Below are 14,317 nucleotides of genomic sequence, written 5' to 3'. Positions count from 1 at the left end.
AAACTGCAATGACTGTTTATTTTTCAATGAATGAAGGTTCAAGCTCTTTTGGGTATCACTTTTAAGGTTTACATTACATTATTAACTAAATTACACCACTTTACATAGACTAACACATTCTGGCGGATGTGTCAACCTAAAAGGGCACTGTTAAGGATATAAGGTATAAAAGTACCAGATGTTATATAGTTGCTAAGCTATTTGCCTGAACAAATGACACTAGTAAATGAAACTTGATAAAATTGTATTGTTTACAAAACACATTTATTGTATTATTGCAGGTTATCTACAGTATATGTAGATTATTGGTCTTTGGTTTGTTATTATCATAGCATTTATAAAAAATATCAGAATCAGTGCCAACACAACACAGCTCAACAGACAATCCACATAATTAGCCTAACCAAATGCAATTTCCATGGGAATATATGAAAATATAATCTGTATAAAAACAAATCAGCACTGTCTGTTGCTGTAACTGTTCCAGTCAGCACTCAGTCCAAACGCTAGTATTTAAAAATATTTGTAATTAATGTTTTTGCCAAAAATTCACAGCACACAACAAACTCTCACACCTACACAACACCTACACAACACAGACACACAAAGAGAGTAAAGCAGCCTTTTCAACAAAGATGAAACCCCCATCAAATCTGAATTTAAATGGAAAGCTATCAAATGGTGAGGAGAGTCACTAAAGTGTACCAAAGTGTGTTGGGATAGCATCACATACTCCACTTCTGGCATTATTGCTAGCTTATTAAAACGTTGTTATATAACAAGAAATGTAAATGAAATGTTATCGAAGGAAGTGTATTAATTAACTATGAGTTAGTTAGCATTAGCTAGATCTCGCAGGCTAATCAATTGACCGTTTGCCAATATGGCGAACGGAATGTAACCAAATAACACAACCATAAAATGTTACCAAACATTGCGTCAGCTACATCAAAATATTATTTTCTCACCCAGTAAATGTGTAACCTGAAAGATTTCTCCCCTTTTCTGGTTGGAGCTGGTGTAAAGGTAAGTGGACATTTGTGTTGACATTGTTGTCAGGCCTTTGTCTAAAAGGCAACATTCTAGAAACTCTCATTACCGACATGTTGGAAACCGGAAGTCTGAAGAGAGGGGACTGCTGTTGTGCACACATCTTGCATAATGTTACACTTTTATTCATCTCTTTATACTGTAAATACATTTGTGTATATATTCGTGAGAACAATGGTTTCCCGAATTGACCATTCTATCCTATTGACTTTCATTTTGAAATGTTAACTTTTACTTCCGGTATACCTGTCTGCTTTGCTTACATTACATTTTAAGAAACACATATTTGTACTGCATTCCAAATAGAACATATTTTTAACATTTAACAACAACTAAAAAATGAATAATATGGTAATGATAAATCATAAGGTCCCTTGTGCATACATAAATAAATAAAAATGCATAACTGTGTGAGTCTGTTCTTTCTAACAAATCACTTATGTGAAGATATTATCCAATTACAGGAAATTCCCAATGACCAACTTATTGTGAGATATTTGTTGTGATCCATGATAAAATCCTATCTCATCCCATCTGTTGTGTCTGAAAGAATACAGAATTTAACAATAATTAGGCCTATATAGAACATTAACAAGGAGGAGAAGTGTTTTCAATCTTTCTTTATTACAAGCATAATGACAATACAGTGCTTTGCCTTCGTTTGCTACAGACAGGCTGGCAAAAAGTGAACAGGTGAACTTTTAAAATCTTTATCCAAAAAAAAAAGTTAATTCTCAAAACCTGTTTAGTAATACAAACAGTGCTGTACTGAAGGTATGCTATGAGGCGTGCTGCTCAGAGCACACAAGTCGACATTTCAGACATTTTCCAAGCTCAGGAGTGACGAGATGAGCACCTGCTGTCCTGCTGATGGACTTAGAAAAAGCAGTTTGACATTCTGATCAGCAGTAAAAGGCTGGTGCGATAAAACCCATTTGAGACAGAGGCTACAGACAGTCCGTTCCTAGTCAAGTTATTTGGTCACTTTTTTTTCTCACCCACTACATTCTTCTTAGAAAAATAACTTGTGAGGAAGAGTGAACACTTATAAACCCCAGTCCACAGATAATAGACCTTTTCTTTTTAGGGAGAAACTGATCTGTTGTAGAAAGTGCAGTGTGTAGACCTATAAGTAAATCTCTACTGAATCATATAACGTATGCTCTAATTTTGGTTACAAACTTGAACACACATTCTAACAGAGTTCAAATATAGTCTTCTCTCTGGGATACAAAAGTAACAAAATAAATATTCACAATGGACAAAACAAAAATGACAAGTAGAAGAGAAAAACTGAGCTGTGGAGGACTCAGATAAACTGTGTTTAAAGAATGACTCCAAAGAATTCCCCATTAAATAAAATAAAGTAATATAGACCTTATACTGTAGCTATAGTGGTACGATTGGTATGTGTGACATGTAGAAAACGTCTGAAACAGTATGGCAACAGCACAGTGAGGTGGGACACTGCATAACAAGCACCAAGGCCCTTCTAATAATCTACTGAGGTCAGGACGTTGAGCCCCTCCAAGTTCAAACACTTGTAGAGGCTTGTGGGCTTTAAATGAAAACTGAGACAGATCCAGACCTCCAATCAAACTGATATATTATCTGTGCCCCAGTAAAAAAATACTGAACAATTGTTTTTTAAATCTATACATGTTGGCAGATGGTGATGTGTATGAAAATAAACTGTATAAACATACAAAAATGCTTCGTAATCTGACATTCAAGACTTCCCGAGTCTGTCACTTGCTGTGCAACACGACAGATATGCTTTGGACAAAGAGGACTTTAGAGGATGTTAGAAATGCAGAAAAGGGGTTCATCCATTATGAGCTACAATCGTCAGCTGGAGGACATGATGGATAAATCAGTTCGACATTCTAGTGATTTGATTGTGACATCGCCGATTCAAGTCTCCCTCCTACTCACAACAGTCTAATATAACACCCAATCTCACTATAATAATATATCAAAAGTTGTTTTTTAAGTTACATCCATACATCAACAGTAACCGCCATCAATAATTTTAGAATACAGACAAAAAACTCATGGATAATGCAACACAGAGATAAAAGCCTTATAAGGTGACAGCATGACATTAGCATTCTTACAGTACATTTTTCTTAACAAATAGCATGGCAGCAAACACACAAGCACAATGCAACATAGAGGAATAGACATCCATAAATAAAGTATTGGGCTGCTGTTGTTACCCTTAACGGCCACATGAGGGCAGGAGTGGGTACAGTGTGCTCTTTCTTGGGAGAAAGAAAAGAATGTTGAGATGTGGTTTATGAAGAATGTTGTTTGGGACGAAGGAAGATAAAGGAAAAACAGAGAAGAAGAAGAAGAGCAGGTCAGCATGCAGCAGGGAGACCCGACATGCTACACTGGTAGGTAAGAAAGTGGACACAATTGTGAGAGAAAAAGAAAAACAATAACGGACACACTGTACCAGACAAGTATGCCCTCTAAATCCCCTGTCCACTCACAAAACAAACTAGAAATATAGTCCACAAAAAATGTATGAATTAAGGCAGGACGGCGAGAATACTGCACATCCCTCTTCAGATTTCCCCAGTTTCTCTCCCTTTAGCTGATGTGTGTGTGTGTGTGTTTTTTTAAAAACCTTTCTCCTTTGGCTCCTAGCCTGCTGCTGTGTGGCTACCTGTAAGGCAAAGGTGTGTCACGTACAAACATACGGTAACAGGCAAATATCATGCATACACTCGCGCACATGCACACTCACGCACACCTAAAGGGCTGAGCTTGACGGCTGCCCCTAACTTGGCCAGACTACTGTACATATGTTTTTTAAACAAACATTCACAAAGAAGCAAAAAGGACACAAAAGTGGAGGAACAGGCAAGAACTGAAAATAAGAACGAGGAATATAAAAAGGCCTGTTAACATGTTAAAACAGTTCCTTAGTGCATGAAACAATGCACCTCTGCACAAGTTCCCCTTTTGTTCTTAGACTTTTTCAAGTAAGATTTTGAGTAGGAACTTTGATACGACTTGGGGATGACACTGAATAAAAAAATAGTTAACAAAGTATGAAGATGAGGCGTCAGGGCTGTAATATATAAAGGGTTGTTCACTCAGGTGTAGCCCAGAAAATGCACATGGTGAACTCAGCATGGAGGTTGACGTGTGTGTGAACATGTTTATGTTTTGCTCGATAAATCCTCGCTCCTTGAGACACAGACCTTGGTCGCACATCCTGCTACGTTTCATCCCATCAGATCCACACGCACACAGTTACAGAGCCTGGTTCACACGGAGGTCTCCGGCCCTGGAGCGTAGTAGGCGAATCCCGCCCCTGATAGACGGAGCATGTAGGGGCTGAGAGGGCGCAGGTCTGCCCCTCCACCCTCTGTCAAGTGCACCAGTAGTTTCTGGGGAAGGGAATCAGACCTGCGCAGCGACAGCACCTCTGCAGCGGCCAGGTGGAGGCGGGATGAGTCTGTGCTCGCGCCTTTGCAGGACCGACGAGAGGACAGTGGAGTCGACTCGGCCACGACAGCCACCGACAGCTTCTCATGATCCTGCAGAGAGATAGAGGACAAGTTAGTACAAGGTCATTCAAAACACATGAATAATTGGAAAAGGAAATCAAAAGAAAGAATTGCTTCATGCAGATTATATCAGAGAAAATATGAGTAACAACAGATGTGAGACGGCTCAATGCCTTCTATCTAACAGCAGGCTTACATTTAGAAATGTTAAAAAGGTTTGTTTTATTCATCCAGATACAACTTCATTACTTTAATTATTGTTTTAACTGTAGACAGATGTCAAGGTATCTTTTAATAACTTGTTTTGTTACTCCAAATGATATGTAGTTTAAGACTGAAAAAACCCAGGAAATCTTCTTAAGTTAGAGGCTGAAAACTGCCTTTTTTCTCAAACATAATTATTTAAATAAACTATCCATTATCAAAATAGTAGGCAATTATTTTTGTGTGCTCAATTAATCAATAAGTAGACTAATTGTTGCAGCTTAATATCCAGATGCTTAGTTAAAAAGTATTAATGACTCCCTGTTATGGACTCTTGAAACACATTTACTGAACAAACAGTAAAAAAAAGAAACGTATTAAGTGTAAAAACCGGACATAATTTACTGATCCATGATGAGAAACCCTCTGAAAATGTTCATTATGATTGGCAGTTTTGTTAGATTAAACATGCATATGAAATCAACAAAATTCAAACTTGCTATTCCATCTTTCGACACGAGATGTCATCAGTTTTCCTGACACAAGAAAAATACTTGTCAGATACAAGCTGCTTGGGCAACCTTAATTAGGTTAATAGTAATGACTTAAACATCACCTCAGTAACTACCTAAATACTAATCACATCAGTTTGAACCTCTAAAACCTGACAGTCACCTGGAACATCACAACTAAACCTCCTCTGAACCTTCAGTATGAGCTTTAGCTTACTTTCTCATCACTGAAGCTACAGTCCAGGACCAAAGAGCAGTCACACCAGTCTCACACTTGTTGCGGTCCACACATGACAGGTGGCAATGGGTCTTTAAGTAGCCTGGGACTAATAAAGGATCAAGCCAGGATCAAATTGTCATTTGGCTGCTACCCAGATCAAGTTAATTCCCATCCCACATGCAGTGAGCAGCACAGCACACTTTGCATCCAGCGCTGCAGAGAGAATTGGAGATTGCGATTCCTGAAAGTAGGTTTGACGGAGAGAAAATAATTCTCATGTTGATGCAGTTATGCAGGAAGCCCCCCCCCCAACAGCCACAGTCGTACAGCAGGCCCCATGCAGAGCAGAGCAGCAGGAAGCATCACGGGAGCAGCATTAACACCCGGCTCCCTCTGTGTGCTGTTACCATGGTGACCCTAGCCCACCTAAAGGGGTGTACTGTAGGGTTTGCTGAGAGGGGTGCTGTGGCTGCGTGACATCATGGAGTCATAGGTCCTAGCAGCTTTAACTCCACTGTCTCCCTCACTGGTCCTATCAGGGCGCAGTGGGCTCCTCTCATCACTCCCCCCTCCACCAGCACAGACCTCCAGGGCCCCTGCTGTCCTAACCTTCTGTGGGTGACGTTAAAGCAGCGTTAATTTCATGACTAACGGTGCTCCACAACATTTTCCATGACTAAGACGAGACAGCCACAATATCAAACTACTATATTGAAACATACTCTTGAAGAAAACAGACTTAAAAGGTACATAAAACTATTAAAGTGACCACAATCATTCTTTTGTTGACCAGCAATACAATATCATAGACTGGAAATCATTCATACCAGGACTAAAGCAGCAGCACACAATGAGCAAAGTCAGAAAGACTCAAGTTTGAGTTCAAAGTAACAAGTGCTCAGGAGAAAGAAACCAGGTACTTTTGATTGGATAGATTGACTGAAATGTTCAATATAATCTGATTCCTCAAAAAAGACTAAATCCTCATTAGTTTTCATGTACTTAAACTGTATGAAAATAAGAGGGTTAGGTTGCTTAAATATTAATTTAAAGGACAGTGTTTTTTGGTTATCTCATCCACACAGCTAGAGAAAAATATTGATGTTGCTTTTAGTATCATATTATCGATATGTTGCGGTTGGTTAGCTTAAACCGATAAACTGAAGCTACATTTACATTAGAGATGTGTCAGTGTATCCACACTAAATGTCAATCGACATTGATCAACAACAACACTTAAAATGAAAACCTGTGAAATGATGTCAGCAGATCCAACAGTAAGTCTAACTCACTCTGTTACTGACTAAGAAATCTTAATAATCTTAATGTCAAAATAATAACACAAAAACACAATAAGGTACCAATAAGAAAGACACAATAACATGGCAGGAAATCTAAATATCTTAAACACAAAATATAACACAAAAAGCTAACTTTATAATAATGGAAAATGTAACTTCATAAAGGTCAGGAGACATTCTAACCTTACAAACCAAACCCTCTGTATTTGATCAGCGCTAGGAGTTAGTGTCATATTAAGCAGGTGTTGAGACAGTGATACGTGGTTTAAACTGGGACATGCCAGCATGCATACAGAGGGCTTAAAAGAGAGTCACCTCCTCTTCCTGCTCCTCTCTCGTCTCTCTGGGCCAATCAGAAACTCATTCTGCTGGAGGACTGAGAAAGCATGAAGATGGTGGACGGCTCCACAGTAAGGCACGGGCGAGAGGACTGCAGGGTGAGTGCAGAGGCACAGGCACACAGGAGCAGTGGGGGAAACAAGAGAGGAAACGTAATGAAGGGGGAGGAAAAAGAAGCAAGGTGAGGCAGGTGAGTGAAAGGGAGAGGGAGAGGGGAGGATGCAGGATGGTGTGATTTGTGGTCCATCAGGTTGCAGTGAGAAGGGGAGAAAAGAGAAAAAGCACAGCAGGGAGAAATCTGTCAGACCTTTCATTCATTTCTCCATGAAGCTTTCTTCACAGGAAGGTGAGGCTAAGCCATGGGGAACAGGAAGTCATTCTAAATCACGCTGTTGCTCGAAGCTATTAGGGATCCTAATGGTCTTTCTGGATGGTTAATTGAGTGTGAAAGATTTGCAGCTTACTCATACGGTCTCCTAAAGTTCAAATATTATGCATCAGCTAGCATAGGAGATTATTCTACCTACTATATCAGGTCATTTTGTACACTGTAATTACGCTAAAAGGCACACTTTCCTAAAAATGTATTAATTGGTTAATGATTTTAGCAAAGCAGAAAAGCCTCTAAAGGGAAGCCTAACATGGGAACAATTGAAAGCTTCCCTTTCACTGTGGTGTTGGTGCAAAGATCTTACCTGTGCGCGTTCGATGGCTGTGGGACACAAGGCCCTGCAGAGGACTTTCTTTATGACATCTGGCAGCAGGCTGACCGTGATGAGCAGGATGATGCTGAGCCAGGCCGGGCCGCTGGACAGCATCTGCATGAACACGTAGTACATCCTCTGGTAGTTCAGGAAGGGCCTGCGCAGCAACCGGAAGGACACAAAAAGGTTTCAGAAATGTCCTAATTACAATTAAGATGATGTATGCTTGGGAAAAAAAATGAAGAATGTTATACCAAATGATTCCTCCCCACAGAAGAGAGAAAATAACGTAGAAAAGTAGCGACCCCCAGACGACAAAGTGATTGATCCAGGTCCAGTGGTGTGTGTCCAAAGCAAGCTGAAACAAACAGAATACACACATAATAAACACTCCACACGTCAATGGAGTCAATAACTCTGCCTACGGGATTTACTGCCGTGCAAACTGCAGTCCATCATTGACGTAACATGCTAGTTAACATGTGTGCCGCAAGCTTTTTCTCGCATACGATGACACACATACTGTATGTACTGTAATGGTGAGGGATTATGCAATTGAATGGAGTTTCTCTTTCCATAAACATGTATTTCCTAGAAACCCACCTTGAGCGTTACGGTGAACACCAGCACAGTAAAGACCAGAGTCCCGAAGGTCCAGTTCCCAAACATCTGCGAGGGAAAAGAGGAAGAAGCTGGTTAGCGGCCACATCAATACCACATCCCAATCAGCCTGCATCCATGGATTAGTGAAGCTCCTATATTTTTAATTTACAGTGCATATATGAGCACAAACCAGTGAGAGGTGATGTTTTAGAAAGGGTACTCTTTTAAAGGTGTGGTAGGTAAGTTTGAGAAACTGGCTCGAGATACACTTTTTTTTATATTCTATGGAATGCTCTTAACATCCCGATAGCAATGAATATCTGAAGTGCTTTGACAAAAAAATCCATTAAAAAATGTCATCTGTTGAAGCCGTGGCGCTATAAAAAGCACGACCAATCATCTGAGCCGGCCCGGCTAAAGTAACTGGATGGCCTACCTGCCTGTCAGCCTTCCATCTGTGCACAAACTTATCTCGTGCCCTCATTGGTCATGTGCGCGTTCATGTGTGTTGGAGGAGGGGCTCTGCAAGGAAGTGGTAGATTTTTTCCGGCTGTGTATTTTCAAATTCTAGCGCACTCAAACTGGTTTCTCCAAAATTACCTACCCCACCTTTAAGCTTCTGTGCCAAAAATACTGAGAGTATTTTCACTTCACGTCTTTGCATCTAAATCTACCTGCCTAAATCCTAGAAAAGGTTTAAGCAGACATCCGGAGCGAGCAGATGGGATGAGCGTTGAGAGGGAGGAAATGAAAGGCGGGAGAGAGAGATCAAGACGGAGAAAGCTGGGAATTTATGTAATAACCAAAGCTGTTTGTTGGTACCTATATTCGCTAGAAAACTCCTTCATTCATTAATCCATTTCTAAGAATTTCCATTTTTAAAGCTGCTTTATTAAGGTTTGTTTGTCAGCCGTAGACACAAATAGTACCGAATGAAAAGTGCAGCCAAGCCCCGGATGATTGAGCAGTGATTTAAATAAACCCCAAATCACAAATACATGGACATACAAACAAACAGAGAACAACAAACACATACTAGCATTACTCTATTTGCTATCATAAGGAAACACAAGGAAAACGTGGGGGAGCATCTAAGGCTTCTACTATGTCAGTGGAGGTTGTTAAGATCAGGTACTGTGGCTTTACAGAGATTAGGGGAATAATGGAGCACTAGAAAACTACACATTCAAATGAAAGTGCGTGGATGACGCGAAGTGAGAAGGGATGAAATTGGATGAAACGGTCCAACTGAAAGCTTAAACAGTACGACAGGAACTCAAAACGCGTGAAAGACAGAGAGAGCTGACAGGGAGGGAGACAGGCTTACCATCTGTGTGTTGGTGGTCATAAGCTGAGGAGGAAGAAGAACAGGTAGAAGAAGAAGAGTAAAGAGAAGAAGCAAAATAAAGAGAGAGGAAGCAGAGAGAAGGAGGGGGGGAAGAAAAGAGAATCAACTTAAAAAACAGGACCAAAGGCAATCGAAAAACAGTTGACATGATACAAATTAACAATATAGAGACAGATGCTATTGCGTAGTCGATATGAATGGAGATCCAATGTTGCTGACCTACAGATGGGCCTGGGACAGAAACCTTACTGTTACAGATCCACAATTAGGGCTGCTCGATTATGGCAAAAATCATAATCTCGATTATTTGGGTCAATAATTGATATCACGATTATCAAAAACGATTATCCATTTACTTTGAAAACATCAATTTATTGAAAAAAAAATGTGCAGTATGTTTTTAAAAGTTGATTATCCTGAATTTTAAGTATAATTCAATTGAAAGACCAAAAAAAAGTGTTAAAAAAATAATAATAATAATACCGTAATTAAAAAAAAAAATAATAATAATAATAAAAAAAATAATAAATCGTTTTATTTTGATTATGTTGTTTTCATAATCGTTGAAAGCCAACATCGTAATTGCGATTAAAATACGATTAATTGAGCAGCCCTATCCACAATAAACAAAAAACATGAGTCATCTTGCAACACTTAACTCCTCTGTCATGACAATCCAATGGAGATGGATGAAGCACTGACTTTGTGTCCATTATTCTCTTTTAATTTCCCTGGAACACCCCACAAAGTGCCAACATAACTCATGACTGTGTTTTCTACTCGTTTCCATTACAAGATGTATCTCACGGCCTCTGTTGACATGGAGAGAGAGGCTCACCTGGCCGTTGCTGGTAAAGGTGGTGTTGTCAAACAGGAAGTAGGCACCAAAGAAGAAGATAACAGCGTCAAACAGACCCAGGCACGTCCAGTAGAGGAAGACGGGCCATCGGAGGAGCGAGTTCTTCGCTATGTCCCTAAAGAAAACACAGGCAGGAAAAAGAACGGATGAGCAAATGCAAAAAACCTCAGAAAAGTTACAGAAAAAGAATACATAGTGGGTTGTTTTATGCCGACCTGTACAAGGAGGGGTCCCTCTTTAGCGTATCCATGGTGACGTGTTGCTCCACCAGGCTGTAGAGGAGGATGGGGAGCGAGGTGAAGCTGATGTTGTACAACGTCAAATACGCCGTGTCGTACAGAGGCTGCGGAGGAGGAAGACCATATAGTCATTAAAGTAAATACAGGAATACAGGCGGTATCAGACATCTGGAACTAAAGGAGGGTTTCAGAATACGCTTTTTTTAATTGTTGAGATTTAAATCGATCTATCAGATCCTCTTATCAATGCCATTCTACATTGATTCCTGATACCTTTTATAAATGTTTTGGGACCATTTACTTGTGGTCTCTGGTTGGTCATAGGGGCTTTGTACTGTAGGTTGTAAGTGTTACTGTATGATACTGTAAATGCACTCAAATCTACGCAATGTCTTATTAAACATAACTTTTTAAATTCTAACTTTTTGATTTCTGGGCCCAAATGCTCACATTTTAGAAAGCTTATTAGGGCACACATGTCTCGATTATGTCGGTTTGGTGAATAAATTGAACTGAGCTGATGAGAATGGAGTTTGTGGGCCGTAAAATCAAAAGAAAGAAGGGGAAAATATTCAGTAAAGCTGTCAGGGAACTGCAGAGTAGGGTGATAATTCTCTGTAGGTTTTTCAACAAGCGACACTAATTATTGCAGCTTTAAAAGTTCACATTTAAAAAGCATTCATTTCTGTGTGAAACTAGTTTAAATCATGACACTGAGTGTAGCCCTAACTAAAGTACTTACCTGCTGGGAGAACCCGCAGAAGAACTGGTAAAGGAACTGAGGGAAGATGAAGCATACATTCTGGAAAGATTTAAGAAGAGGGAAAAACAACAACACACAGAGAGAGTGATAAGCTTGTGACAAGTACACGTGAGGAGATTTAAAGAATCTAAAAATGCTAGTATCTACACATTTCTGTTTCTGCAGAGATTGTGTGCTATAAGCTGACTGAGTGGGCTGCAGAGAGCCGGCCTGCCAAAGAAAAAATGAATCAGTTGGCAGGGCGCTGCTCGCTGTGAAACCGCCGCCCACACGATCATCACAGCCGTGGATCCAGGAGAGAACGTCACACCGGGGATTCATGAATCCAGTAATCTGTCAGAGTAGCTGCAAAATCTGGCTCTTTGTAACTCAGTGTCTCACTGGGAATTACGATAAAGTGATTAAAGTGTGAGAGCCGGTGTGGAGCGCGTACCTTGTAGAAGAAGTACTGAACGAGCTCTGCAATCCGGATGTAGTAGTAGTGGCCGTGAACAAGCAGCATCTTCTTCAGGTGTTTGAACTTCGGGATGGCGTAGTCACTGTTCCTCGCCGCCTGTCGGCCTTCTTTACCCATGATGCCTTGAGGAAAGAAGGAGGGTGGTTACATAAAAAACAACATAGAAGATGAGCAGGAATCTAACTTAGGCATGAGAAGGTGGTTTTCTAAAAATAGAGAAGAGATGCCAACTAACCGCCCAAAACCCAACTAAATATAGGCCAAAATGAACAAATATTTGATTGTTTTCATTACACAAGCAGAACATCCAACCATATATCTATTGTATACATGTTTTATTAACTGAATTATGTTAAGTATGTTTTACTAATTATAATCATTAAAGTTTTACTGTTCCAATTAAATTAGTAAAAACAAATATTTAAAGGTGTCTATCATGCAAAATGCACTTTTGTACCTCTTTTATTCATGAATATGTGTCCCAGGGAACTCACCAAGTGTCAGAAAACACAACCCTCTCTATTTTCCTCCGTACCCAAATCTCTTAAAAAGCCGCAACGGATCTGATACAGACTGATCCAGATTTGAACACTTCTATGACGTCACAGAAGTGGCGCTACGGCTATTGGGCCAACTCCACCAATCAGGAGGAGACAGCCACGGACATTGCCATTGGAAAGCGCTGGAGACGCTGTAGTACATATGACAGGCCTGTAGATGGTGCTGTTCTCACAGAATCAGCCCATGCAAAGACAGTGTTACATTGAGCGAAATTAGGAATGGCTAAATCTGTTTGGTATTTTGAAAAATAAAAAGTATAAATATGCCTTATATAGGTATGGTCCTACACTATATTATTCAAATATAGCATGATAGGTCCACTTTAATGAGAAAAGATGCATAATGTTTGTGTGTGTGTGTCAAAAAAACATAAATAGATCCATACATCTTTATTAAATGTGCTTTACTCTCAGATATCAATATCAGTCTTGCTCTCTAATAGAAGCAGCACTCCTTAGAACAGTGTTAAAATGAGCTCACCGATGCCCACATGTGCTTCCAGGATCATGCTGACATCGTTGGCACCATCTCCAACAGCGAGGGTTATGGGATGCTCCTTGGAAGCTTTAATCAGCTTCACAATCTGCGGAGAAGACTTCAGTCATTACCACTGTTTTTCATTTAGGTGATATATGGGGCGAAGCCTGCAAGCTAGTTCAGGCAGTCAACTCGAGCACTTATGCTGCATTCATACATAACGCCCCTTGCCACTCTGCAACCAACCAAACAGAGTCTCCTTAATATGCCGCTCTATTTAACCTGCCAGATATCTCTCTATGCATTGCTTGCTGCTGCTATTGCTGCCATTACCTCTACGTCGCTGCTGCTTGCCTGCCCCACTACCACCCGAGCTTCCACCTGTAGGCTTGGGGGTTAGTTATTCGATCATCACTCATCGTGCTATGTATATCTATGGAGTGATGATGCCCGAGCCTAGCCGCCAAACTTAACTATATGCTGCTTCTAATAAACATGTTAAAGAAACACGTGAGTTGTCTGACTGAAATGTATACTTTACATTACATTTCATTTAGCTGACGCTTTTATCCAAAGCGACTTACAGGGACATTCTCCCTGGAGTAACTAAGGGCTAAGTGCCTTACTCAAGGGCACACTAGTGGTGGTGTTCCTGGCGGGATTTGAACTCACAACCTTCTGATCTTCAGCCCACCTCACTATCCATTAGACCCCCACTATCCTGAAGTGCAGCGCTCTCACCTGGGCTTTCTGCAGCGGCGCCATGCGGCAGCAGAGCACGGCGCTACAGTTGCGAGAGATCTCCAGAAAGATCTCTCTGTAGTTTCCACAGCCGACGCCCTCCTGGTTCGCCTTCAGGATTGCAGACAGCGTGGCCCCGTCGATGATCAGACCGAAGTTCAGGCAGTCCATTGACAACCTGGGAGAGAATATCACAGGCTGATCAACAGGGAGCTTTTTCACACAACACATCATAGATCCATCTGCAGATATTCTCCCACTTTGTCCAGGTGTTAAGACCCCTCGTCACACTGTCCCGAAATTGACACCCGATGGACACACGATTAAGGAAATGTTCAAATTCGGCTCTGATCATAACAACATCGGGCCATTCGTGAGGGCATCTTAAGCCATCGTATGACCGCCGGTGGAGTTT

General features: G+C 40.6%; 1 protein-coding gene across 1 annotated transcript in view; it reads right to left on the bottom strand.

Moving 5' to 3' along the window:
• Positions 1-1,655: 1,655 nt before the first annotated feature.
• Positions 1,656-14,317, bottom strand: part of LOC104946953 (probable phospholipid-transporting ATPase IH) — a 35,125-nt gene continuing 22,463 nt past the window's right edge. The window contains exons 5-15 of the mRNA XM_010772874.1: positions 13,903-14,100; positions 13,165-13,267; positions 12,100-12,245; positions 11,646-11,705; positions 10,880-11,007; positions 10,644-10,779; positions 9,785-9,808; positions 8,458-8,523; positions 8,109-8,212; positions 7,846-8,011; positions 1,656-4,604 (exon numbers count right to left, since the gene is read on the bottom strand). Coding sequence (XP_010771176.1) covers positions 4,332-4,604; positions 7,846-8,011; positions 8,109-8,212; positions 8,458-8,523; positions 9,785-9,808; positions 10,644-10,779; positions 10,880-11,007; positions 11,646-11,705; positions 12,100-12,245; positions 13,165-13,267; positions 13,903-14,100 — 1,404 coding nt within the window. The 3' untranslated portion in view covers positions 1,656-4,331. The remainder of the gene's footprint in view (positions 4,605-7,845; positions 8,012-8,108; positions 8,213-8,457; positions 8,524-9,784; positions 9,809-10,643; positions 10,780-10,879; positions 11,008-11,645; positions 11,706-12,099; positions 12,246-13,164; positions 13,268-13,902; positions 14,101-14,317) is intronic.

Source organism: Notothenia coriiceps, unplaced genomic scaffold (assembly GCF_000735185.1).
Source record: "Notothenia coriiceps isolate Sejong01 unplaced genomic scaffold, NC01 NC01_scaffold00011645, whole genome shotgun sequence".
NCBI lineage: Eukaryota > Metazoa > Chordata > Actinopteri > Perciformes > Nototheniidae > Notothenia > Notothenia coriiceps.
This window is presented reverse-complemented; position numbering and strand designations above follow the sequence as displayed.